The sequence below is a fragment of the Struthio camelus genome, chromosome 12 (genome assembly GCF_040807025.1).
Source record: "Struthio camelus isolate bStrCam1 chromosome 12, bStrCam1.hap1, whole genome shotgun sequence".
NCBI classification, from domain to species: Eukaryota; Metazoa; Chordata; class Aves; order Struthioniformes; family Struthionidae; genus Struthio; species Struthio camelus.
In genome coordinates, this window is record NC_090953.1 from 11,866,342 (window position 1) to 11,893,737 (window position 27,396).

At 38.9% G+C, this 27,396-nt stretch overlaps 1 protein-coding gene across 2 annotated transcripts; it reads left to right on the forward strand.

The window, feature by feature from the left end:
• Positions 1-755: 755 nt before the first annotated feature.
• Positions 756-23,090, forward strand: BNC1 (basonuclin zinc finger protein 1). Of its 2 annotated transcripts, none has more exons than XM_009681297.2 (5): positions 756-1,225; positions 14,511-14,613; positions 14,763-14,998; positions 16,255-18,179; positions 20,278-23,090. In XM_009681297.2, the coding sequence occupies exons 1-5, from the start codon at positions 1,217-1,219 to the stop codon at positions 20,957-20,959; spliced, it is 2,955 nt and encodes a 984-aa protein (XP_009679592.1). In that variant the 5' UTR covers positions 756-1,216; the 3' UTR covers positions 20,960-23,090. The 2 variants fall into 2 exon arrangements, with proteins under 2 accessions (XP_009679592.1, XP_068814107.1); XM_068958006.1 differs by lacking the exon at positions 756-1,225 and adding an exon at positions 13,989-14,180.
• The last annotated feature ends 4,306 nt before the right edge of the window (positions 23,091-27,396 follow it).

Here is a 27,396-nt window from a genome sequence, read left to right on the forward strand (position 1 = left end):
AGACAAATTACCCAGCAATAATTAGTTATGTTAGCTGTCTTCTCCCTACAGCCATCTGACTTCCTGCTGCCTTTCCTATGGGATTACAGGTATTCTCATGGTCAAACGTTGTCCGGGTGTGTTCCTAAAATGATTCCCACTGACTTCAGCATGACCTATTCATGTATATCTCTGGGCATAGCAAGTATATTCCTGCGTTATATAAGAAATATAAGAAACAGTATATGAGAGGCAAAACTAGAGTAGAGAGGATAACTGTTTTCTTCATGGTGGTGTTTTGTTTTTTAAATAGATGAGATGATTATAACAAAAATCCTGTTCTAACTCATGAACGCAACCTAACACCTGAATAACTGAAAACAGATTTTGGCCCAATTACTGGAAAATAATTCTTCGCCTGTCTTTATGACCTGTCCTTTTGTTAATAGGAAGCTTCAATTTCATAAAAAGAAATAAAATTCAGCCCTAACTCAAAATGAAGTTGAAGGAGGAGGTGTATTAACTTTAAAAAAAAAAAAAAAAAAAGTACACGTCCTACTCAATGAACCTTTAAGACCTGCAAATGTTCCCCCCCCCCCCAAAAAAAAAAAAAAACCACACACCCCAGCAGCTGCAATTTGAAAAACAACGCTCAGGTGCTAAAATACGTAATTTTATTCATAAATACCTCATGGCTTATTTGCAGATAGTTGTACATTCTTGGGGGGGGGGCGTGGGGGGGATTGTAATAGGCCTTAGGTCAGCTGCATTGATTTAGTGCAGTACTTAGGCTGCCAGAGCCGAGGTGGAAGCTCCGCGCGCCGCATTAGGAGCGCCTCGAGCCTCCGTGCCTCCTTTTGATCAGACCTCTGTGAAAGATGAGTGTCGTGCCCTCTGCGAGCCAGCTGCGAGGGGGCTGCCCCGCGCCGGGGGAGCGCGCCGGGGCACGCCGCTGCGGGGCCGCGAGGTGAGCGCTGGCCGCCGAGGTGAGAGCAGACCCAACTTCGCACCGCAGGTCTGCAGAAGACCGAGGGGGAGGATCCTGTTTCAGTCCCCTGTGCACAGCCCGAGCATACATCAGACCTTGAGGTGCTCCGAGTCAGACAGGAGTAAAGAGGCGTGTGATGGCTCTGCCTTAGTACTTGTACAGGCAGGAGGGTTTCCAGGACTTCTTTGTACAACTCACTGAGGGAATGGGAAACTGTTTTATAGCTCTGGAAACATAAGCGCAGTAAGAATGTCTGAGGTAAGGAAAAGTTCTTTGCACTTGCATATGAATGTGTGTGTTTTTACTGTGCAACTTTTACTTGCGGTTATGCACTGTGGAAATATAAAAATTCTTGTGATGGTGCTGCTTGGGGTAATGAACAATGGAGATGAAAGCTGGAGTGAAGCGTGCTCTCCGTTGCTTAATTGCTAAAAGATACTGTGAAAGTAGAAAATGAGTTTACATACAAAATGCTGTTTTTCTGTCTGCTGTGCACTGTAAACAACTGTGTGACTTTTCACTTCTCCGGCAAGTAATGCAGAATTGTAAGCTGATTATAATAAGCAGGACCATCACTTCTGTCATTGTTTTCCCACTGAAGTAGCACTGTGTAAATCATAAATACTTGACAATGTTTAATTGTACAAGTCCTGAATATACATGAATAGCAATAAAATTTGTGATTTGTGACTCAGATGTGTTCTGAGTCAAGTGCTTTAAGCAGATACATTATCATTATTATGACGTATAAATGCACTGGAGAGCAGACAACAATATAATTTCACTGTGAAGTTCTTTAGAAATTACCGCTAAAGAGGACTCTCATGTATGCCCTTTACATACAATTTGTTGCTGATTATTTAGCATCCAGAAAATAAGGCCAGTAATTCTTTCTTAGGATCAGTCTCTTTGTATTTCAGTTTAAGGGGAGAAAGAGAGAGTGTGTGTGTGTGTATGGTTTTTTCTGTTTTTTTTAATTGAGCTAATTAAGAGTTGACGTGCCTCAGAATTTAAGACTATTATTTGATTTATTTTGTTTTTTTTTCCATCATGAAGAAAAATAAACATGGTTTGATTGTCAGCTTACACATAATGAGGTTTTGTTAGATGTGTTTGAGATGCAGCATTTTACTTTCTAGTTTATTAATTGGCCAGATACTTCTAGTCCTCTGGAACGAATCCTTGGTTTAAAAAAGAGGAGACGGCAGATCGCTAACCCAAGGGGAGGGCTGCTGCTGTAGGCTGTGGTTTATTCTTCTGTAAAATCCTATGGATAATAAGTGACACTGCGCTTTTTTTCCCCTTGTCTGTCTTCTTTCTTTTTTGTGTTTTCTACTTTGAATAATTGGGGGAGCCGGGCAACAGGGGCATAATTTGGGGATGTGGGAGAGGAAATGAAATGAACTGTTGTTGTTTTTATTTTGCAACAAACCATTGTTTGAAAGGCATTTAGCAGTCAATGTTCACATCCGATCGGAAGTTAGACTCTGGTGTGCTCATTCAATTGAGACTGTTGTTCAAGTAATTTTTTTATATATATGTATGTATTTTTTGTAATACATGTAACTGCTTGGCTTCTTGAACCTCGGGAGCTGATTGTTTGTCTTATCTTTTGGTGAGCTAACTCGGCGTTGTGTTGCAAAACCTTGAGGCATGTTGTGTTTCTTCGTGTTCCTGCAGTCTGCGAGTGAAGTCAGCTTCATTAGTTTCATGATGGCACATCAGTGCATGGCTGGTGTTGCCGCTTCCTTCGAGCTACTCCCGGAGCATGATCTGGGCTGCCTTGGTTTGGATAAGCTTGTAAGGATTTGTCAGCCAGATGTGACAAGATTGTCAAGAGGCAAGTAAAGGAGGAGATCTGATATTAATCAGTGCATAGCTTGGAGCCAAACTTTCTCAAATGCAGTGTAGTAACATGTTCTTCTCATTTACTGCTTCTCTTTGTGGCTATAGAACTGCCACTGTCTGAGTTTGACGGTTAAAAGGGATGCCAGCTAATAGTCTTTAATTGTAAGGATACAGTTCTAGGTGGGAAAAGAGTGTATGCTTCTATTTTTAACATCCTTTTTGAAAGTACAGTTCTGTCTACTGCAGTTTGCTGAAAAAAATGTAAGCGTTACGTTAGACAAGAGTCTCCGTTTCTGTACGTTGGTTTTAAAATGCTGAAATTGTGGCTCAGCTCCTAATGCTCGAGGAATGTGAGGTGCAGAGCCTCACTTTACTTCAGGTCATGGTGTAAAGTAGGACCAAGGTTATTTTTCAAATACTAATAACAATGTATGTTGGTTTTCTTTGTTCTTATGATGAGAACATTGTACATTGAGGAATACCGTTCCGTGTTTTTTTTTTTTTTCTTTTACTGAAATGAAAAACAAGATGGACTTTCAAAGAACATACCGTGTAGTATTACATTAGGTCTATTTACTGTTAGGTGTATAATGCTAGTAAGTTCTCTTTATAATGGATATAATTAGGCATTTCTGTTTGAATTAATCTCTGGGGTTTTTAGCAGTTGCAGCTTACAGCAGTTTTTATTTTAACAGTAGGTGAACAGAGGTAAAAAGTAACTAATCTTATGTGTTGGCAAATACATGCTTGTTATACTTAGGGTAAGGCTTTTTGCTTGATGGATTTTTAAAAAATAATAGTTCTCTTAATTCTTCTTACTAGTGAACCATCTACGACCTATTTAGAACCCTAAAAAGAACGCTGCCTGCAAACGTACCCAAACCCGCAGGAGATCCAAAGCTGCCCAGAAAGAGGAAAAAATATTCCAGATTTTGGGCCACTTCATGGGCTTACTCTAGCTGAGGTGAAGTGCTGCTGACTTTGGCTACATCAGGATTTAGCCTTTTGACACTAAATGTCTTGACTTCCAGCTTCCATGCCTGTTCATAACATTGTTAAAAAATCTGTTCATACAACGCTGAGCATGTCATTCTATTTCCAATCCTATAATCCAGTGATTTAGTTTGTTTTCAGTAATAGGGACTTCATTACTACAATATTAAAAATGTCTCTGATAAGAACTGAACTGCTTTTTATTTTAGATTATGTTTTTTGCTACAAACGCATAATTTAAAAACACTTTTTGTATGATCTGGCATGTGGTAAACGTTGCCATGCAGGTTTGAGCTAAAATTTAGGAATGGATCTTGAAGTCGTTATTCCAGCAAACATCCATCAAATGCAGGGAAGAAAAACTCTTGTTTTGGCCCACTGGTCATCTCCTACCCTTCCTGGCTGCAGTGGTACAGGCACTCTCACAGTTTATGCACTCTGCAGCCAGCAGTTTTTGTCCTAGCAGCTGAAGTTTTAAAGCAAAAGCCATTGCATTTCTTCTGTGTGGTTTTTTTTGTTTTGGTGGATTTTTTTTAGTTATTATTTTATTGATAATGACTATCTAAAAAATCCTCTTAGGGACTGAAATTTCAACATTCAGACTCATCTAGATGCAAATGTTATTGAAGATATGTGGAAAAGAGAAAACTTCTAATAGACTTTAGTCATTTTAGAATAAAGAACAATCACATTTTCATTCCACACTTTAAAATCATGGCAAGATGCTTTCTTTAAACAAGTAGCTTAAAAAAAACCCCAGACTTTTGACTTCAGATTTCAAATGTAGCTAATTACCAATGAGAAGCAGTTATTTTGTTCATTTGAAAGTAGCTATTTAAACAGATGTCAGAAAGCCATTTAAAATTCTCACATGTGTTCAATAAAAAGGAGTACTAAAATTGTGAAATTACCAATGGAGCTACACTGTTGCGTAAAATATTGCGTAACTCTGTAGCACCATAGATAGTATCATGTGCATGTGTACAAATATTGTTTGGGTTTAAAATTTATGAAATTGCATTAAACAAAATTGTGCAACTCTATTTCAAATTGCTGTTATTTTTCTTTTATTCTTTGATCTGTCTTCTATCTGCAACAGGGAAAAAAAGGAAAAACTTAAGCATGCACATTTTATGGCTTTAAGATATAAACAGCGATGTGAGGAGCTGAAAAAGTTAGGATTGTCTCTGAAACATTAACTCACCCACAATGCACACTAGAATTTTGTAAACTAGGTAAGTACTTAACAGTGTACTTTAAAGGGTTTATAGGCTTGCGATGTACAGGGCTTGCAGTTCACGTATGCTAATATTCTCCGTTTCTCTGATATCTGTGCATTTATGTTTGCAACATTTATTTTATATTAACACAGGGCTTGCAGTGAAATATTTTAATTAAACTTCAGTTCATGGATAGATCTGTACTTTCAGCATTTGATATGGTATGCAAAACATGTCAGTATGGGTAAATAGTAGGTATGGAATTTGTTACGTTAAATAACATCTAGCGTTTTATCCTAACAACTTTCACACTGTTTCTATTTAGTGACTTGTTCTTACGCCCAAAGCTTGAGCAATGTTTTTCATCAGCGTGCAGCAATCTTACTCATTTTTGAAATGCACTAATATGAAATGTTTTCCCTTCAAACATATTAAAAGGGAAGCTGTTTCAGTTCTTGTGATAGAGGATACTCAGCAAAATGTAAGGGTTTCTGAACTACACAGAACAGGGTAGCTATGCCATGCTGTGTTTGTAGTTTACTTCGGAATCAAATGTAAATAACTGCAAGATAATCAGTATGACACTTTTCATTCTTGGATTTATGTTTGTTTTCTGTTCCTAATTGAACACTAAAAGAAACGAGGATCTGAATGTGTTTCCTCGCTTGACCAAGCTGTCTGTCAACACACACCTGTTGTTAACAAGTGAGATTAATTGCACTGTAAGCTAATGTATCTGCAAGCATGTTGTTGAACAACAAAATTAAGTTTTACTGACCAGTGCTTTTTGTTTGAAGAGTAGCAGTTTGTGCGTGTGAGTGCGCACACATGCACATTCTTTTCTCTTTATAATTATTTTGACAGTGCCATTAACAAGAGCTGCCCTAAGGGGCCCTTTAGGGTAAGTGACATGCAGGAGCAGTGATTTTCATCCCACAAGTTATGCTGCGATTAAGTTTGGCCTTGTAGCGTGCTGCCTTTCTCCGAAACGCCTCCGTTGTGCTTGCTCACCCGGCTGCGCTGCCTGACACTGCCCGGAGCAGCCCCGGCGAGCGGCGGGAGCTGCCGCTCGGCCAAGCCTGGCCGGCGCGCTTGGGACGCCCTCGTGGAGGTTACTTTCCTCGCTCGGCTACTTGCTTGCAGGACTGCTCTCAGTTAGTAAAACCCTTTAACGAAGTGACGACGTGTAGGCTGTTGGCCGGTAATTCAGCAGCCGGCTGTAACTGCCTTGAGAGTCCGCGAACAGGGTTGATTTGGCGGAGTGGTGCCATCATAGGAGAATACTACTTCTTGTCAAGTCCATCTTACTGAGCTTTTTCACTCACTCCCCCTCACTTTGGGGACGTCTTTGGCCATGGTTTAGCCAATTACTACGAGGACAGGTATTTTCGGCTCAAAGTGCTTGCCTGCACCCACAAGAGAGAGATTTGGTCAAATTCTTGACCAAAATTTGCTTTATTCAGCCTTGCAAAGGGAGAAGGTAATGCGGTAGTGTTATTTGCTGAAGAATTTGGGTTGTAAATAGTCTGTTTACTTGTATTGTCAGACTGTGACTGTTTAAAATGAGGTCAGGTTTTGGTGTCTGACCCCAAATAAACAATATGATATATATTTGGATATATTTACAAAGGTTCTGGATAATTAATGGGATGTATTCTGTGGTCTTGTCTAGAAAATGTATTCAGACTTGTGGCCTTCGTATTCTTTTAGGAGTAAAAATCATAACATAATCTCCCCACAGAGAACATTTAAGTGGGAGTTTAGTGGTATCAGCACTAGCCAAAATTTTCAGCACAACAGCCATTAAGTTCAACTCCTAAATCCATGTTTGGCCTCTGAAACAAAAGCTTTTTGTCTGATTTTTCAAAGATTTTTGCACCCCCTGAGCTTGGTGCATGTTCAGCATGTATGAAAATCAGCTCAGTTCTGGAGGAACACGGTCATGGATTTTGGAACTCAATTCTGAGTGCAACTTCAGTGTAGTTGGATCTAAGAGGCAAGTTGTGGCTCATCTCTATCTGTCCCATCTCTATCACGGTTAGTCTCTTCCACAGGAGACAAGAATTTTGCTAAATTATTTTACTAATAAGCAGTTTGCCAAATGAATCATCTAAAACTAGTATGTAAACATGTTTGTTAATGGAGAGGGTTGGAGCTAGCTGTCAGAGCTGTTGACTCTGCAGCATCCATGTAGAATTTTTCTCTACTCAGTGGAAAGCTGCAGATACACAAAATATGAAACTGTGTTTTCTAGTTACAATCAAATGCGAAGCTTGTTTGTTGCCATTTATTATGTTCATTAAATAGCTGTATTAATGGCAGCTGCTACTGTGTAAGAAATATTTTTTGTGAGATTAGACTGTGGAAATAGCGTGTGCAGCATCCAGTCTGATATAATTAGAAATCCGATAACGACCTTTCCCTCATCAGTAACTTTATGGATTTATTTGTATTAGTCTTAAATATTTTTGAGCTTTTTGGTATAAAAGCAGCAGAACTTGCAACAACTGAATCTACTGGCAGTAGGCATAAATGTACTATGAATGGAAAATATTTTATTTCAAGGGTTTAAGGTTTTCAAAGACAGGCAGTGGCTTTATAATGTCTGCTTAAAAATGTGTAGGATACCTGTGTAGCTCTGACCTGAACCCCAGCTGAGAACCGTAAGCACGTGACAGGAGACCTGCCAGCACAGCACTGAGTTGTGCATGTGTGCAGATCGTCTCTCGGGCCGGGTCTGCTTTGCACAGGGTGACTCTGGAACTGGCCTCGACGTCAGGCTGCTGGTCTGTGCCCGCACGGAGGCCTTGACTCGAGGTACTGTGGGGTGGCTTCGTGGCAGTCTGGCTGGGTTCGTTTCCGCAGCAATATTAAGCGCATTTAAGCGCGCTTGGTGCGTGTCACCCTTCACCCCTTTCCTCGTGTGTCCCCTCAGCTGCCCTTACTTGCAGTGATGGGTTCGCGTGTTCTGCCCATCTGCCAGCCGTCCCGTTTGCTCTTTGCAGTGCTCTTCAGGAAGAAGAAAAGGGCCCACCGCCCTTCCTGGGAGATGCTGCAGGGGCCCTCCTGATCTCACGGTAGAGGCAGACAACGTTCGTAGGTGACCTAAACTCAGAATAAGTTAAAAATTTCCAAGGAACAACAGAGACATGAGATGCTTAATCAAAACCCTAACAGGTATAATTAGGCTTAATTGTGGGGCTAAGTCTTCAACAAGTACAAGTTCGCTGACTTCATGAACTTGCATGGTATGTTGCGTTAGTAGTCCACCGTCTTTTGTCGTTATAGTCCAAATATACTGGAACATGTTACAGTTCTAATAGACTGCAGGGAGCTCAGTGACGTAGCCGAAACTGAAGTAAGCGCTTAGGGGGAATCATCCCAGGGGCTGCGCATGTACTGTAGAGTGGAAAGGGCAGAACTCTACAAATGCATATGAGATACCTGAAAGGAATTAATATTATTAGTATGATGCAGATAGGCACAGCTGGGTTCCAATACAGTGAAAGCAAGATGGACAAAATGGGGGTTGAGAATTTGTTTTAAATCGTAACAAAATGCCAGTGAGACAGATTGATTTATTGGTGGAATATATTCCTAGCAAAAATGGCAAAAATGTGGTATGGAGACGTATAGCATTGCCAAAGAGATGGTTAATGTAAGTATCAAGTTTTTTATTTGTCTCTGATTTCAGGCGTTGTTCAAAGGATTCACATGCAGAAGTGACCTAATATAACTGGCTGATGGAGATACGTTTACAGTTTGCAACTGTAAGAAACTCAGCAGATAACAGTGACAAGAGAAAGGAAAACAGATTGGACAGGAAACCGACTTTGCCCTCATGTATAATTAGAATTTTCTTCATTGAAAGATGCACAGATTTGATTTGGGCCTTTGATTTGGCATGCAGACTGTCCTTTTTAAGAAATGGTGAATATATCCATTCCTTAATCCTGTGAGTCTTGTACACGGTGCATGCAAGAAAATATTTCCTAATAACCAGCCGTATTTCCAATATTTAGTTTTATTCCTAGAAACCAAAAAAGTTACTTTCTTTGACTTTTTAAAATATGTGATTAAAAAATAACTGTACTATAGGAAAGCATAAAAAAAAAAAGTTTTCATGTTTTAGCTGAATGGTGGGCAAAATAAATCCTAATACTTTGCAAAACAATCTGTTCTTTCCATGGTTGAATCTTGCCTCTTCCTCCACGAGGTTCTTACAGTGGAGCCACTGAAAGTCTCTTGTGCAGAAGGAGGACAAGTCCCAGTTCTTTCCTGTAGAATAGGTACCCCGGGGTTCATGTCTTGGAGGCTCACATGTATTTAGTGAGATTAATTCTGGTGGGAAAGGAAGGTGAGAAGCACCAATGGCTAGTTGCTGGAAACCCTCAATGGAGGGCATGAAAAGCAGTACCTACTGCACCTCACATAATGGGAGCTTTTCTCAAGCATTTTTGCTCTTATAACTCCTCCTCCTCCTCCAAACTTGCATTTTTAAACTGGTAGGAATTTCTAATTCCTGGCTGCAAGAGACGTTCCTGTAGCACTTCATCAATGACACCATTTTGTTAATAAGCTGCATAGCAAAATAGTGAGGCTCTCAGGCTCTTCATGTGATGATAGTAGGCTTTTTAAAAAAAAAAAAAAAAAAAGGGGGGGGGGAGAAGGCAGTTTCCTAGCGGAGGGAAACAAGTCAGGGTGCTGACCTGTGCATTACGGATGCTAAATGGTACCAGGGTAATCTGAGGCCTGCTCTTCCATTTCACTTGTGTCTGCACTCGCTGCGTGCAGACAGACAGACTTGCTTTTTGCTCTGAGCAGAGATCTCTTACCCAGGCCTGACAGGATCTTCAGTATTTATTTACTTGGTAAATTCTGTTTCCCGAGCTGAAGTGCTGTCACACTAGCTTCCACTTAACTTCGAATGAGACTTGATACAGTTGTTCCTCCACATCTTGATGTAATCGCAAACACTCCTGTTGTCCGTATATTGTGTATATTGTGTGTGTGTTTTAAACCTGTTGTTAGTCTGTTGCAAGGTGAGCGTAGGTCCCTCAGGGCTTCAGGAATGGACAGACGATCTCAAATTTACATTATGAAATGAAGCCTGATTATACAACAAGAATCTGAATGAACTTGTTCCATTAGTTGGTGCTTTCTTTAGCTGTGAAAGTTGAGAGTTCATTGAAAAGAAGTGTTTAGTGACTTCTGAAGCATAATCGAAACCACATCAATCTCAGGCAAAAAAAAAAAAAAACAACAAAAGTCAGCAGTCGTGACTTTTAGGCAACAGATGTTAAGATTTCTTTTTCAGTGATTAGTGATAGATGTTTTTCAGTGGTTACTTCAATAGTTAATCTATATCTCTCTTCTAATGAAGCATCCTCTTTATTAAAAATCCAGGATTCAGATTCTCACAGTCATGCTGGTAAAGCCACAGAAAATTTTGATGAGAATTTTCAACTCTTTTTTTTTCTTTAATCAGAAGAAGATGAAGAAAGTGTTGCTGATAATGGATTTGGAAAGACCCATTTGTGAGGGAGAGAGTGGCTGGAAAGCAATAACAAGACCCTTGATGATAGCATAGGATTTTTTTTAACATCTGCTTTATGTTTCTGGAAAATGAAACAAAATATTAGACCTGAGTGAAAGGATTGCACTTAATTTTTCCACTTTAATTTCCATCCTCATTTCCAATCTCTTAATTAGGATTTTGAAGCTTTACACATATGAAATATAGAAAGTTACACCTTTCTTCTGTAAAATGAAATCATGTGTACTTGTTACTTCTTGGGATAATAAACACATTAAAAGACTTGATGTAATTAGAGTGCCCTGGAATAGGCATAGCAGGTTTAACATGCAATTGATAAGCTTATTACTCTCATGAGTTTTTGCTCAATTCCTGGTCATTAAACTCTGATATAAGTTAATTTGAGAGATAATCAAAATACATCTTTCACAGGTTCCTTTTTAGATTGAACAGTGAATGAAGACTTTAAATTGTGACTTGCCAATTATTTTTAAAAGTCAATTTGCCATATTATATATATTCTGTGACTATATTAATGCAAATGTTGCTAGAAAAGTTTTAGGGAACATAGACTCTCATAACCACAAATGAAGGGAAGTACTACCAACTTGCAAATCACATTTGTTTCTTCTCAGAGTATTACAAGTAGTTTTTTAAAAGTCATTGACAGATGCCTGATTTGAGGGTATGCCTTTGATATGTCAGCTGTATGCAAGCTAACCACATCTAAGACTGGTTTCCACAAGCAATGATATATTGATTTGTTTTTTTTTAAATTTCGTATTTAGAATAGAAGTGGAACTATACTCCTGTTCTAATTGCCACTTTCATACATGTAAAACAAAATGCCCTCCTCCTGCTTTTTGTATTTTTTACATGTAAAAAGGAGGATAAAATAAACACATGTATGATATGGAAGAGCGATCTGCACAGAGAAGTGAAATGCAAAATTAAGTGCAGTATGTCTGTCTTGTTTAGCTACATGCAGTAAGAACAAAAAACAGTTTTAAGTTTTAAAGGCCAGTGGTTTAGGGAACATGTCCAGAGGAAAAGGAATGAAAAATTTGTGAAATCTCAATTTATCATAATGAGAGCTGCTTTTATTGTATATATTTCTATTACTTCTTGCAGGAAAAGAAGGTAGCGTTTTCTAACGTTGTCTGGAGAAACACTGCAAGGGACGCACTCCTGGAATTCAGCTGTAGCTTAGTGGACCTAGCAGAATAGCCTATGGAAGGGGTTCAGTCTGTGCAAGTCACAGAATTATATGCATGTACAGAGGCAGAAGAATTGAACTGCATTATAGTTTGATATCCTGTGATATAAATGAATCATCAGCCAAATACACTTTTTTTCCCCTCATCTTTCCGTAGGAATTTTGTGGCTTTTTACTGTTATATTAAAGGATTTTAGCATCTAAGGGAAAATATCTCCTTTATTAAAGTGAAGCAGTTCACATTGCTTAGTGTTCTAATGTGTTTTATGACTTTATGGGGAACACAGAGCTTTTCTCAAGAATCCAGCGTTTTGCAATGGCTCCTTTAAAGGATTAAAGGCAAAGTGATTCAGTGATTTCAATAGCCTTGTTGCCACTTGCTCCAGTCCTTCAAATACAGATGAATCTCAGCATCTAATCTGTGCAGTTTGGAGATGTGCATGCAAGCTAACTCCTTCATAAGCCAGCAACTGAGACTTCAAAAATTCCAGATCCAGCCATGTAAAGCACTAGATACTAATATGCCTTGTACATGCTTGGTTATAATAGATTCGTGCATCTAGTATACCCTTTTGCCCTGAGTCAGTCTAGTTCTTCAAACCTAAAGAAATGTCCTTGGCAAAAAGCAGTAAACCGACCTTTGTCTCACATCCTCTACATTTTAAACATTACCGTGTCTCCACCTTCTTAGCCTGATTGGCCAAAAGCTTGCTCCTTTGTTTGCCTTCCAAAAGTGCCAGTGTGAGGGCAACGTCATTGACAAGATGTTACTCTTCCCTTCAAATCTTGCTTTGCATTCCTATAGGTATTAGGAAGTAGTGGAAGTGCTTACTTTGCCTAAGCCCCTAGAAGGGGGAGTGGATAGCAGTGGGAGTAACTGGCTTACTGAGACCATCCTCTTCAGCCGTCGCTCCCTCCGCTGAGACAGGGAAGGACCCAGGCTTGCAAAGATTTTGAACATTAGGAACTTCAATAACTGAGATTTTGGTTTCTGCAGGATTGAGTTTCAAGAAAAGATGGCAAATGTGAAACAAGAAGCTCCATGTAAATGGCTGACGCTAGTCTTTAGGTATTTCCTCGTGTGTAGGTCTCATGAAGAATTGAAGATGAAGGAGGCGAGTTTAAGTTCAAGTCCAATTTTATTTCAGGTTTTGCATGCTAAAGGAAAACTGGTTCCCTTGCATGTTCAAATGCACCCTTAGAGGGTGCATAAAATAGAAATATCTCAGAAATATCCCAGAAAAATATCTCGAAAATCTTTGAAATTGCCAGCTGTATATATTGGGCAGCTTTTAGCTCCCTAGAATGTCGTTCTGATAAGGACTAAAACAAACGCAGTCCAGTGCCATTGTAGACCTGGGTCTGGAGTTTGAGATGGAGAGCAAGAGGATATGGATGGAGATGGATATGGATGGATTTAACTCTTTGTATATAAAATTGTTTTCCTAGCTTTATAAAAGATGGATTTGTTTTCTGATTAGTATGAAAATAAAATCAGAATATTTCTAACAAGAGCTAAAGAAATTTTTAAAATCTTTTGCTGTTCTGGTTTTCTCAGGTTATAGTTCTGAATTCTTAATTTTGGGAGCCCACCACCCCAGTAGTTCTCTGCTTCCATCTTTGCCTTCATACTTGCTTCTCTCTACTTTAATATATAAACCAAGTTGTTTTAAAAACAGAAAAATGCAGGCATATGTTATAATCACATAATCTAATTGGATTTGTATTTCAGCGCAGATTTTCTGCACATTAATTTCTTCACTTTCCCATCCTTAAATATTCCATTTAGTAAAAACCCTTCTCAGTATCGGATCTGAGTAATACAGAATCATACAAATGCTTTGCTCTATAGCAATCCCTCTGGAGCTTTAACTAGGACCTCAAAGTTATCTGTCTGCCTTCTGCAGCAGATGGGCCCATACAGAGGAAAGCATGTATTCCAGGAAGCAAGTTTGTATTACCCTGTTGGTTAGGAACAGCTTAATACTAATTTGATTTGCATTATAGATGACCTTGGTGAAAGTAAAGTGAGGCACAAATTGAACTGTACAACTGGTTGCTAGTCTGGTTCATATTCTGTTTTGCCTATACTCTTTCAAGCATTCCCCTTACAAATTGTAACTACTATAGTCTTTGAGGAGTTGGAATACTTTTTGATGAACTTTTTTGTTAGCGTGAAGAGCTAGTGAACTTCTGTATCTTTGACAGGCGCGTACATTTTGCGTGGATACTGCTATGTGTAAGGGATGACTTTAATCAGTGCGGAGCTCACATGTTGCTTATCAGAACTCCATATATTGCAGTAAATAGTTCCAGCAAAACTTCAGACAATGGCACGTTTATCTGTGTGTATTTGTTTTTCCTGAAAAAAGTGGCGCTTACACAAGGATCACAGCTTAGGTGAGTGCACAAGAGGAGTTTGTTGTTGTTATGAAGGTGCTTCCACCTAAATATATCCAGGGAAGTGTTGTTAAGTATGTCATTAAGTATTTTACTTCCGTAGTGTTGTAGTGCTCTAGCTGGTGACTGATTCTCTCTAGAGCAGAAGTGGTCTTGCTGACTTGAATAGCTCAGATTTTGCCTGGATTACTGCCATTGCACAATAAGTATGTGTTGGCATGTTATCTCGATCATCTTCCTGTGTATTTCATGTTTATATTGTATATGTATAATCTGCACACTCCAAATGGTGCTTGCACATTGCCTATCATCCTTTTTATTGATTTCCAGGCTATCCGATGCACTCTGGTGAACTGTAGTTGTCAGTGTTTCAAACCTGGGAAAATAAATCAGCGACAATGTGACCAGTGCCGGCATGGATGGGTAGCACATGGTAATAATTCTTCTTACAGTTTATTTAAGACCTTTTAGGATCTTTCTCACTATAGCACGTTTTTGGTGTTTTCCACCGCATGCTTTACATTCAGTATTATATAACTCTTGTTACTTGTGCTTATTTTTGCTTTGTAATTTTATTTTCAGCCCTGAGCAAATTAAGGATTCCCAACCTCTACCCAACAAGCCAGGTGGAAATAGTTCAATCCAATGTTGTCTTTGATATCAGTAGCCTCATGCTGTATGGAACCCAAGCCATTCCTGTGCGCCTTAAAATCCTACTGGATCGGCTTTTCAGTGTCCTGAAGCAGGAAGAGGTGATACAGATTCTCCATGCTCTGGATTGGACACTACAGGATTATATACGTGGATATGTGCTACAGGTATTGAATTACAGGATTTTTTTTTTTTAAATAATATAGAAATGGTAGTTAAGTAGTATTTCAGAATGTTTTTTAGTTTAATCATATCAGTGGTCCACAATGGAGTTGAACAAGGAATTCTGAAAGAAGTGTTAAGAGCGTGGTACGACTGCAAGCCAGTGATAGACTTGTACGAGTATAATGCCAGAAAAGAAAGGGTGGATTTTTGGTCATTGCTCTCTTTTTATGGAGCCTTATCTGAAATCTTTCTACTTTGCTCAAATCTAACAGCATGGGAAAACCAAGATAAAAAGAAAAAGTCACTAGAAACGTATCTGAGTGAAGACTTCAGAATTTGCTCAAAGTATTATTTAAACAGTGAGTTTACCTTTATACAGCAGAATAATACCTTGACAAATGAACTTGCCATCGTTTTAAACACCAGGAACAATATATCTCTGGTATAGTGCTACTGACCTTACTGGAGCTACATCAAGGATGAATTTGGCCCCACGCGCTTACACTGATGCTAGTTCTTGCTGCTGTGGAAGTTACCTTTTATGTAAAGTAACATTATGATCTTACATTATGACACAAATCAATATTTAATGGTCTTGATAATCTTGCTTTTTAGTGTTAGGATTAAAAATATGGAATCAATTACCTTGAACCTCTACCACATGAAAAATTTATAATGTTACGTTCTTCATCATCTTAGAAACTCTTACATGCACTGTGAAAAATCTCAGTAGGCCATCAAATACATGTTCTGTGATAAAATATTTATTGTAGTTATTGGGAAAAGTTAGGCATAGCTAGAGTTTGAAAGAACTCCAACACTCTAGTGTAATTACAGCTGTGCTCTGTGAACACTGGCAATAGATCAATACAGGTTCATTTGTTCTCTGATCTTAGTTGCTTGGAAGATTATTAAACTTGCAATGAAAGAATACTTGACTTAAATGAGGAGCTAAATCTTGGTCTGATTGCTCCATCTCTGCTGTCTGTACTTGCATGATACTAACTGTTGTTCAAATGACATGTGTCTTAATTTCTGTGGAAAAAATAGTTTATTGGACAGTATTACTATTTTACCAGTATGGTAAAATTTGGAAGAAAATATCGCAGAATTGCCATTACTCTGTCATGAAATGGAATAATTTTATAATTTTCCTAGAGAAGAATTCCTAGACCCTGGAAAAAAAATGAGGTGGAGGGATTGAGTCTTGTTTGTTTGCCTTAACTGAGGTTTTACTCATTTTAATATTTTGGTTTAGGATGCTTCAGGAAAGGTGCTGGATCACTGGAGCATAATGACCAATGAAGAAGAACTGGCTACTTTGCAGCAGTTTCTTCGTTTTGGAGAAACTAAGTCCATTGTAGAGTTAATGGCAATTCAGGAGAAAGAAGGACAATCAATTATAATACCACCAACAACTAATTTGGACATTAGGGCATTCATAGAAAGCTGCAATCAACACAGTCCTAATTTTTCTGCTTCCTTGGACAAAATGAGTCCCACCAACATTCATCCCTTTGAGAATATTGTAAATAACATGGCTTTCATGCTGCCGTTTCAGTTTTTCAGTCCCTTGCCTCCACCTTTGATAGGTTCACCAGCAGAAAGACATTTGATTGAGCAAGGTCAAGACCATAGCAATGAAACTAAACAAGATGTTCAAATACCATTTTCTGAAAGCAGCTTCTTGACTTCTAGTTCTGCACCATTTCAAGTTGAAAATGAGAGAAGCATAAATGGCCCAGATGTCACCACTAAAACAGAAGATGATGCCCTTTTAAGTGATTCCAGTTCACACAATACAGCAGCAAAGCTTGAAATGACAGCGCTATCTCCAGAAAACAAAATGAAATCTGTTGAAAAAAATGGCACTGGGCCAAGGAAAGGGCGTGTTTTCTGCACTGCATGTGAAAAGACGTTTTATGACAAAGGTACTTTGAAAATACATTATAATGCTGTTCATCTGAAGATAAAGCACAAATGCACAATTGAGGGCTGCAATATGGTATTTAGCTCTCTGCGTAGTCGTAATCGTCATAGTGCAAATCCTAACCCCAGACTCCATATGCCAATGAATAGAAATAACAGGGATAAAGATCTAAGAAACGGTTTGACCATTGCTGGGCCTGGAGATAGTAAAAGGACAGAATTTACAATTTTAACTCCAGATAGCAGAACTATTACCAGCTATGCCAGCTCTTGTACAGATTCAAAGGGTCAAGCCGGTTTCCCCAGTATTGGACAGAATGGGGTTCTCTTTCCGAACCTGAAGACGGTACAGCCTGTTCTTCCTTTTTATCGCAGTCCAGTCACACCAGCTGAGCTTGCTAATACTCCAGGTACTCTTCCTTCTCTGCCTCTTGTTTCCTCCTCAATACCAGAGCAGCTTGTTTCAAATGAATTGCCATTTGACATGCTACCCAAGAAGAAATCTCGTAAATCCAGTATGCCCATTAAGATAGAGAAAGAAGCTGTTGAGACACCTAATGAAAGTAGTGATGTCGCCAGCTCCGAAGATGATGCACGTCTGCAAGTGGTAAGCGATGGAGAGCTTGAGACCTGTGAGCATAAGATAGAGAAGCGAGTGACCGACAGGGTGGAAAAGCACCCCCATTCAGGTAATTCATGGAAATCTCTCTCTGGGGTAGAGGGCCCAAAGTATTTTGAATCTGTCTTTGCGCCAAATAACAAATACGTCAAGGATGTCTCTGAGAATGAATTGCGTCACTATGAGAAAGAGGTTAAACCAGAAGAAAACCAACCATTACAAATAGTTTCCCATGAAATTATATATGAAGATCCAAAACACCACCACAATGATGTTATAAAACCAGTGACTGAACCCCCCTTGTATATTAAAGAGCAGTCAAAGCGCAGGATGCCTAAAAACGACTGCCCTGAATTGCAACACCACTTGCTGACCGGGGGCTTTTTCAGCACTTTGTCAAACAGGGGTGCTGCCATTCCTTGTTTTGAAGACTCTAAAGATATGGATCATGTCAGTCAACATGCACTAGGGATTCAGAAGGAAGAAAGCCGCTTTCATTGTGACATCTGTAAGAAGACTTTTAAAAACCCTTACAGTGTAAAAATGCATTTTAAAAATGTACATCTGAAAGAAATGCATATTTGCACAGTTGAGGGCTGTAATGCTGCTTTTCCTTCTCGTAGAAGTCGAGACAGGTAAGAAAATTATAAACAAAATTGTATTTATTTTACCGTCACAATGGAGCCTAATTTGAAATTAAAATGAGTGTTTGAGGAATGGAGCCTGCAAGATTTTCTGTGTATCCTCGTATAACAAGGTATGATAACTTATCAGAACAGTCATGAAATGAAAATCCATTGAAAAAAGCATTTCCTTTCTACTAGACTACAAGGTATTAAATAAAGCCATGAAAATTTCATAACTGATAAAGACTGCAGTAGTTGAAAGAATACTTTAGAACATAAAGGGGAAGCCACAAGGGTATGAATTCAGCAATTTTCCAGCAGATGCATGTGGGGACTTACATGTTTAATATGTACTTTCATGTATATTTTAATGTATGCAGTTTTCTTTAATGAAAAAGCAATTAGATCAATTCAGGAAGTCTTTACTCACCTTTGTCTTTGCTTTACTCAAGGATTTTGAACAGACTGATGGGAAAAAGCCTATAAGAAAAATAAGACTACCCTCTGTCAGTACAAAATTAACATTGTGCAGTGCTAGTTGAACTAATGCTGTCTGTTGTATATTCACCTCGGTAGTGCTTTAATAATGAGAGTACATACTAATTCCTAAATTATACCATAAGCTTGTTTCAGTTCACTGTTACTCCAGTCTTGTGTTGCTGTCGATCAATTGATTTCAGCCTATTATGCACACAGGCTGAGAAACAACATCTGCGGCTTTGAGACCGTCGGCTATGTATATTAATTGATAAGTGGTATACAGCAGTCCTGTCAAAGCGCGAGCAAGTCTTTTAAGTTTTCTAAGAGTCCTGTAACAGTGTTAGAGGAGAGCTTGCCTGCAGAAAGCAGGCCTGGATAGTCGTTCAGAGTGACACAAGGTTTAGACTGCCTGTAATCTGCTAGGAGTGCTGGAGCCAGCTGATGCAGTCCAGAGGGAGGATGAGCCAATCTGTGAGGACTGGCCACTGCAGCTGAGATGCGCAGATTCATCTGCGGCCTGATCTGCTGCCTGCATCTTCCCAGATGTGAATTCCTCTCCTCTGTAACTGTGATCTGCGCCTCAGGAAAGAAGGCCAGCACTAAGATTTGCCTTCACATGCCACAGATTCCTTCCCACACCACTATTTAGTTAAGTTTTAACATAGGTGCTTTTGGAAGATGGTTTACTTAAAAAAAAAAAAAAAAAAAAAAAAAAAAAAGGCGGAGGGGGAGGAACATGGCATAAAAACCATTCCACGAGAACATTCACAAGCTTTGTGTAAAACGGTAGGTATTTAGAACAGCCTTAGAACAACTTTGCAGGAGCTTCTAGAGTTTAACACAGAGTGCTGTGACTACAGGTACAAAATATTTCTGTGCCATTTTGAATAGTCCGTAGTTTGGATGAAATCAAGTTAGGTGATGGCAAGTGGAGAAATGAATGTTTTCCCTATCTTGCAATGAACTGAATCTTCTAGCCGGAGCCTGGAAGTTCACAGTGAGCTGATTGATAGGAAATCACTGCTATTCATTGAATACTATGTTTTGGTGGGTTAAATTTAACCCAGGGATGCCCATTTGAAAACTGCAGGTTCTGTAAAATGCAACATTTCTTCATTTGAGGAAATTCCTTTCAAGGAAAAGTTATGTACTGGTGTGTACAGCTGCATCCTGGTACGTGGTTAGAGTACTTAAGAAGTCATCAGGCTCAGGTGCCGGTCCTTTCCTGCTCTGTCCATTGGAAAAGGTTCTCATTTCCTCCCATCCCCAGTCCAATCTTGGATCTCGCTTCACTGTACAGAATGTTTTTAGTCTATTCCCCAACTCTTTTAGAATCAGCACTAAATCTAGTGGAACAGACAGCTGTCCACAGTGCAGGAGAGAATCTGAGACATTGATTTCTGTGCACTTATTTCTAAAATTTGCCAGTGAAAGCAAGTACAGATACCCAGTCACATGTATAAATCATCTGTGTGCACTCCCGCTGTGACAGTTGGTCAAATTAGAAATATACAGTTCATGCATGCTACTAAATATTGATTTTTTTTTTCCTTGTTAATGATCCTTATGAAACAACTTTTCGGTGAGGCAAAACACTTTCTTGCTAAGCTTGTCTTTGTTCTTCTAGACATAGTTCAAACCTAAATCTTCATCATAAGCTTCTGACTAAAGATACACTGGAATTCAACAACCATTTCAATGCAACATACCTCTTGAAAGACATGGCTAAGGAGTTTTGTCAAGATGTCTCTTTAAAGCAACATGTTGGACATACTTCTGTAATCTTCAAAGGAACAAACAGAACAGGCAGCTTGGTTTTTCCACTGAGCAAAATGAGAGAACCCTGTTCTGAGAGTTATGGATACGATCCATTGAATGATGGAGCCGTTCTGGATCTAAGCACTACTTCCAGCATTAAGTCTGAGAGCAGTGCTCATTCTTCTTGGGACTCTGATGGAGCAAGTGAATTGTGCACCATGCCCTTGGATGACAGTGATGAAAGCTGTGAAGGACCCAGCCTAATGCCCAGTGATGAACTCTACCAGGACTGTACTTTAATTGAGAAAGCTAATCAAAACTTTACAAATTTGCCTTCCAGTTTGCCAATAACTTGTCACATATGCCAAAAAACTTACAGTAATAAAGGAACTTTCAGGGCTCATTACAAAACTGTGCATCTCCGCCAGCTCCACAAATGTAAAGTCCCAGGTTGCAACACAATGTTTTCATCTGTTCGCAGTCGGAACAGGCACAGTCAAAACCCTAACCTGCACAAAAGTCTGGCAGGGTCACCAACTAGCCTACAGTAAGATCATGCTGATCTGAATTTATTTCTGCTAACTACTAATCATTTCAATTAAGGAATGTCTTAAAATTAGTTTTGTTTAAACTCACTAGACTTCTAGCCCACTTGACAACCATGGTCAAATTCTTTTCTCTCGTGTGTACTCTCCAGAAGTTTCACTTAGCAAAGTTTGGTGCCATAGTTTTTGTGCAATTGTTTGGTTTGACATTAAATAGCCAAAACTTCTGTAAGGATAAGAATGCAATTTTGAAATGGGGAAAATACGGCATCATTAACTCAAGTATTTCTAATACCTGCAAAGTGTTACTTGCCAACAGTAGGAAATTCAGATGAGAACCCTCCTTCCTTGTGTTTACATGTTAAATGAGTAGAGTGGTATAAGGAATGAGTGAAGATTGGCGTGTGTTTCCTCTGGTTGGGTTGAGAATTTTGGGGCTACCATTTCGTTCCTGAGACCATAGTCCCAAAGTGACTCGCAGTGTTAATTGAATGTGATATTTGCAGTTTACTATGTCCTGAAAGCCAAAAGATAAAACCCAGGTTTGGGAAGATTTTGCATGTAGTCCAAATTTTCTGAAAATCCTGCAGTCTTTATTCTTTAAGTTGGTGTTTCTCGTGAGTAAATATTGCAGTATTTTGCCTTTCTTAGAAATGAGAACCATTTATTCCTCAAAAGGAGGATCTCCGTAACTGAGAGGGTTGCCTGATTTAAAATCTGAGGTGTTCTGATAGATTGTAGTGATAGGAAGAATAAGTTGAGCTAAGATTTCTAAACCACTAAAATGCATCCATGAAATAGGGGGGAAATGAACCCTTAATTAAAATGCACTTTTTGAGTTCCACTTTCAGGAAAAGTTTGTTTGTTTTTTTTTTTTTTAATAGCAAAAAGCCAAAAAAATACCAGCTAAAGCATTTGAAGGTGCAATTCTAAGCCTTTGAGAGGTACAGATAAAATGGATGCAGTAGATGTCTTTCATAATTCAGTAGTTACTGTTTCTCTTACTGGTGGGGGGGAAAAACATGTTGATCTTTAACAATAAGAGTACGTTTATTCTGATTCACACCTGATTTTTTTTTTTAATAAGAGCATTTTTCAGTATCTGTTAAAATGTTTAATATCTTTGTACTTGTCCCTGTAATTAACAGTATTCTGCATTATGTTCTATGCACTTAAAAAGACTGGTCTTGCATTGTATTTAAAAAACACTTTAATATTTAATTTGTAGTCACATCATACAAATGCTGTGTGTGTACTTGTGGTGCATCTTCTTTGACTAAATCATTTCCAAATGGAAAAAGAAATTCTAAAGCAAATTTTACAATAACAGTTTTTTTAAATTCACCAGTTGAAACCAGTTACCAGTTGTAGTATGCAAGCATGATATTGACAGCACAATCTGTACATATACCAAAGTGCTTACAGTATTTGTGGTTTCTAAACTAGTCTAGCTTTCCAGTATAACTGGATCTTAGTCTTCATTCATTTTTGTGATTGAATAAGAATAGACTGAATTTCTGAATTTAGTATGTATGTAGGAAGAATAGTACAATGCTATTGCCATATGTCTTGATGTTTAACTTATTCTAAAATATACTATGGTATTGTAACCATTTCATATTGTATAAAGGAAACAAAAGTGGACTGAATATTCACTAATTCTTTTGAAAACTCGTTTGTGTGTGAGTATGGGTTATGCAAGGAAGAAACATGACACAGTTGTAAATGTTTGTGCTCAGTAGAAATTGTTTCCATGCATTGTGTAAAGTAATCTTATTTTTTTTAATTTACAGTAGGTTTACGTGATATTTAAATAATCCATTTGTGCTTGAAGCTGTCAGGAAAAGTTATTAGCCTGGGGAAAGCTGTACCATTGCTTTGGGGATTTGTGTTTTGGGTTTTTGATTTTTGTTGTTGTTGTTGTTTTTTGTTTTGTTTTAAGTGGGAACTCATATTAGTGGAGATCTTGGTTTGAAAGCTAAGGGCACAATCATACGCGATACAATTGCTCCCAGCCTTTTGATAGTGTAACTCAATGATTTGTTATCCAGCTATTTCAAGCTTTTTTTTTAATATATATATATATATATGTATATATATATAAAAACCTATTTGTTTACTCATAAATGATGTTTTTTGAAACAGTGTAATGTAAACTAATGCTGTAATGCCCATTAATATAGCTTTCACTGTGTCCAAAAAGATAACACAATTTGTATACCCTAAGCATTTTGTATGTGTTAATAAAAACAAATAATAATGTCTCTAGTTGATTTTAAAAAGTAGGCTTTCATGACTGAAAACATTGTTATTCTTCAGTTTTATTAAAAAAAAAAATCTGAAAACACATTCCTCCTTTAGAGGGCATTGTGTTTTGACAGTGGTACTAAGTGATTCCACAATAAGGAAGTATCATTATTTTTAATGAGCCTTTAGAAATAAGGTAATAAATGTTGCCAGATATTTTATTGATTCTTTGTGCAGTAGGCAAGGGGAGGCATTAATATAGACGTGTAAACAAAGGTAAATACCTGGTTATTGAGAACTTCTTTAAAAGTTAGGCATTTGGGGTCCTATTTATACTTCATATTTTGTAAATATTTGTTTATTATTTCTACAAAATCTGATGGGAGATTTTGGAGAAAGATGAGAGAGTCATGAGGGACGGGCTAAGCCCTCGGTACCCCTAGTACAGCATATGTATCTCATGAAGCGTTTGTGTAGCTCCCTCCTCCTAACGACCACAACGCAGCTGGACCAAACCTTAACATCTCATGTTAGTTTTACATATATGGTGCTTGTAGCCGCCTGTATCGCATATTCGCCACAGATGTTGAAGGAAGTAACCTCACTTCAGAATAATAGTACCATTATTTTTTAGGCCTTTCATGGTAAGTCAGGAAAGCTGAACCAGCTTCCACTGGTTGAGGCTCAGTCCAGAAATATTTACATCTGTGATGCTGCAAGTATGTGCAGTAGGAGGATCAAATCTTTACACGAGATTTGAACTGGGTCTGGTCGTGCCCACTATTGCTGTCCACATACGTTGCTCCATTTTTTCTTTGTATTTTTTTTTTTCTCCTTAGAAAACAACAGCCTCAAAAACTAGCTCCTGCCACCTTTCTGTGACTCCAAAGGAGAAGGCACAGATGCACGCTACGGGGTAGCCAGTCTGTCCGTTTGAGCACCGGGTTTCTCAGAATACAGGTATTTTGAATACTTCTTGATAGCAAGCGTGTATAACTCTGGGAGAATGAGCGTCACAGTGCTTAAAGGAATACTTGCAAAAATCTATCTTGAACTGAGTGTAAGGGATCTGGTTTTATAGCTCCAGTTTTCTAAGTACTATAAGAACTGCGGCAAAACCAGAGGCACTTGTTTCTGATGAATCTTTATTGAAGTTACACACTGTAAAATCAGTGGAGTCGAGAAACAAGTTTGGAAAATACCTGTCTGATGCTATGTATTGAATAGGGAAGCCTAAAAACCAGCTAAACTAGCTGAACTTTGTCCAGGGATTTAAATGGGGTGCCAGGCTCTCTTTGAAAAGTGTTCACGGGCAGCTTCTGACTTATCAGCAAGTGGAGGTATGAGCAATGCAGCTAAACTAAAAACACCTTTTGAGCTAGAGAGACAGCGCATAAGGATCCCATTCAGCCTGCAAGTGAGTATTCATTTCAAGACTGAAATGTGAGTTTGAATCTGAACTGGGAAGGAGACAACAATGCAGTAAGAGAAGGCAGTCTAGGCTGGATCAAAGGGTTTTGTAGAGGAAGCCAAGCTACGGGTTTTGCTCAGAGCAGCATTTACTGACGGTTCCCCCATTTGAGGGGAGAAGAGGGCAAGAAAATATATAAAAAAGTAAGGCTGAAAGTTGGATTAAATATATACAGTGTGATCAATTCAGTTTGAATTACTTAGAAAACTTTGGAAAACTTTTATTTCTTTTAATAGTCTGCTAGTTAGTGAGATTTCTCTGTAACCTCAGCGAGCACGTCTCTGATGGTAGACTGGCTTTAAATTTCCCCTTGCCCCCACCCCCGCTCCGCCCCATATGTCTTCTGGCACTTTTTGAATTAGCAAAGTTGCTAACTTGCAAATGTGCAGTTGAAACATCACCCTGTTAAGCTCTAACCCTGTCAGCTCAGTTCTCTGTGAGCACCCTTCAGGTCTTATGTAAACGGGTGAGAGTAATAGTAAGGTAATGTTGCTAAGGGCCAGTCCCTCTCTGGTGAGAACTTTGTCTAATTCTGCACCAAGTTAGAGCTTCACAGAAGCACTTCTAACCATTTCTACTGTGTTTCTATAGCTATTAATATCCTAAGCTGGTAAAACTGACTGAATTATGCACCTTTATGGCCTGCAGATGAATATGTTTAGTAAGCGGAGGAGTTGCCTTTAGCTCCTGCATTCAGCACTATAAGGGTTTGTCGAACTTGCATGTTCCAAAGTCTTTAGCAAAACTCCCATTGCTTTAAACTATAGGGAGTATCATAATTGGCAACCTTCTGCAATTTTTTAAAAAATTTTTCTTTGCAATAAATTAAGGCCAATCCAGCCATGCCTGCTAAAAGAGCAAGCTGATCCTTTGCTTCAGTCTTTTAAATCTTTAGTCGCTAATCTTCTTTTATAGTTTCTGCTCGCACAATGAAGTAACTTCTGTAATGTTGTTCTTAGTTCCCACCTATACCACTGTTACGAAGTTTACATATTTAGGTGGCTTTAGAGGCAGTCATTGAAGACTACACACTTAACTGATAGTTGCAAGTCTGAGAAGCTGTCAGAGCTGGACTGGAGAGTTTAGTTACCCCTGTGAGTAGGCCATTGCATGTTGATGTACTGCTAGAAAAGGAGGACCTAGAGACACTATATCCTAGAAAGGGTCCAAGCCTTCCCTGTCATATGATGATAAGAGTGAGACGAGTTTACTACTTTTGAAGCTTCCCTGTTGACCTTGGTAGGCCATGAGTCAGACTGTAAGTTCCTTAGCGTGACACACTTCCTACTCATTCCCTGTCTGCAAACTCCTACTGTGGACCAGCATTTCTCCTCTCTTCGGTCCAGAAGCCCAGCCTGCCCTTCTCATTCAAGTTTAAAGCCATAACAATTGCTACCAATTGTACCAACTGCTAATTGCTAACAATTGCTACCAACTGTGGAGGATGAATTGAAACTTTCGGGTTTTTTTCACTTCCTCTTTGTAACCCTACAAGATCCAGGAACCACTAGTCCTAACAGATTCAGTCAGTCACAGTAATAAACTGGAATGGGTCACTATTGTATTCCTAATTTTAAAGAAACAGGATCATTGAGTTGTAAGTAATATATTATTGCTAAGGTCTGTACTGAGCAGCTTAGATTGCAGGAAAGCAGACTGGACAAAAGATTTAAATCTGACTTCTCATTTTAACTCCAAAATTACTAATTTTTAATTATAATCATTATACAAGCCCTTCTCTGGAAAAATGTTTTGGTCTTATCTGAATCCACTGTTTTATAGGAATGACAGTATATTTATGCACTCTGTGTAGGTAATGTGCACACATAGATCAATGCATAGTACAGTTGCATATGCATAGGGCTGCCTATTCATGTTAAACCTAATTCAGCTCTTGCTTATGGTAATATAAGTTGGGAGTAATTACAATGAATTCCGTAAAACAGCATATAATACTGGAGCCAGGTCTCAACATGGATTGGTAGGTTACTGACACGTGTGAGTACGTAGGCTCATGGCAGCTCATCCTGGCTTGTAGTTTCTAGCTTACTGAAGCAGGTCAAAATATAGCATTTTTGAATGAGCAAGGAAGTTGTAATAACTTCTGCTAGTTCGAAGCTATATTTCTACATGAGCACTGTAGCAACAGTACTATGAAAAGCGTTTTGTGATCCTCTGCTGGTAAGATAGCATGAGACAGATCCTGTGTAGATGTTAAACACTAACTCTGAGCGAGCTCTGCCAGTTTAGGCCGGTTCACAGTCAGGACAGTTATTTCTTATCACATTCAAACAGTCTCCAGCCAAAAATTCTCAAAGAGAACAAAACGTGCGAGTGCACGGCCTGGAGAGATGCGAAAGAATCGGGAGCAGCAGGAGTGACTTCAGAAGAGACACTAGGAAAACAACATAACTTACTTGAGAGGAGACGCGTTATTGCTGCTCTGGGAAGCAGACATCTGCACCTCTGCGTGGGATGATACAAACCTTACGTTGGATTCCTGAGTGCCGAGAGGCCACGTGCAAGTGAGAGGTATAAGCAGGCATCTCAGGCTGCAGCAGCTTGGCTAAAGCCTGCTCCAAACTACCAGCTTGCCTAGTACTGCTGTATACACATTAGTGCAGTACTTAATAACTACAGAACGAGCACTTACCTCCTTCAGAAAGTGACTGTGCAGAGCTGCCCCCCTTCACCAGTGTCCTGTAGGCTGCGAGCAACTATACCT

Excerpts from the sequence above, each read along its gene's own strand:
- BNC1 (XM_009681297.2), top strand. Across the intron at positions 14,614-14,762 it reads GCATGGATGGGTAGCACATG|CCCTGAGCAAATTAAGGATT; the intron begins GTAATAATTCTT and ends TTTTATTTTCAG. Across the intron at positions 18,180-20,277 it reads TCTCGTAGAAGTCGAGACAG|ACATAGTTCAAACCTAAATC; the intron begins GTAAGAAAATTA and ends TTGTTCTTCTAG.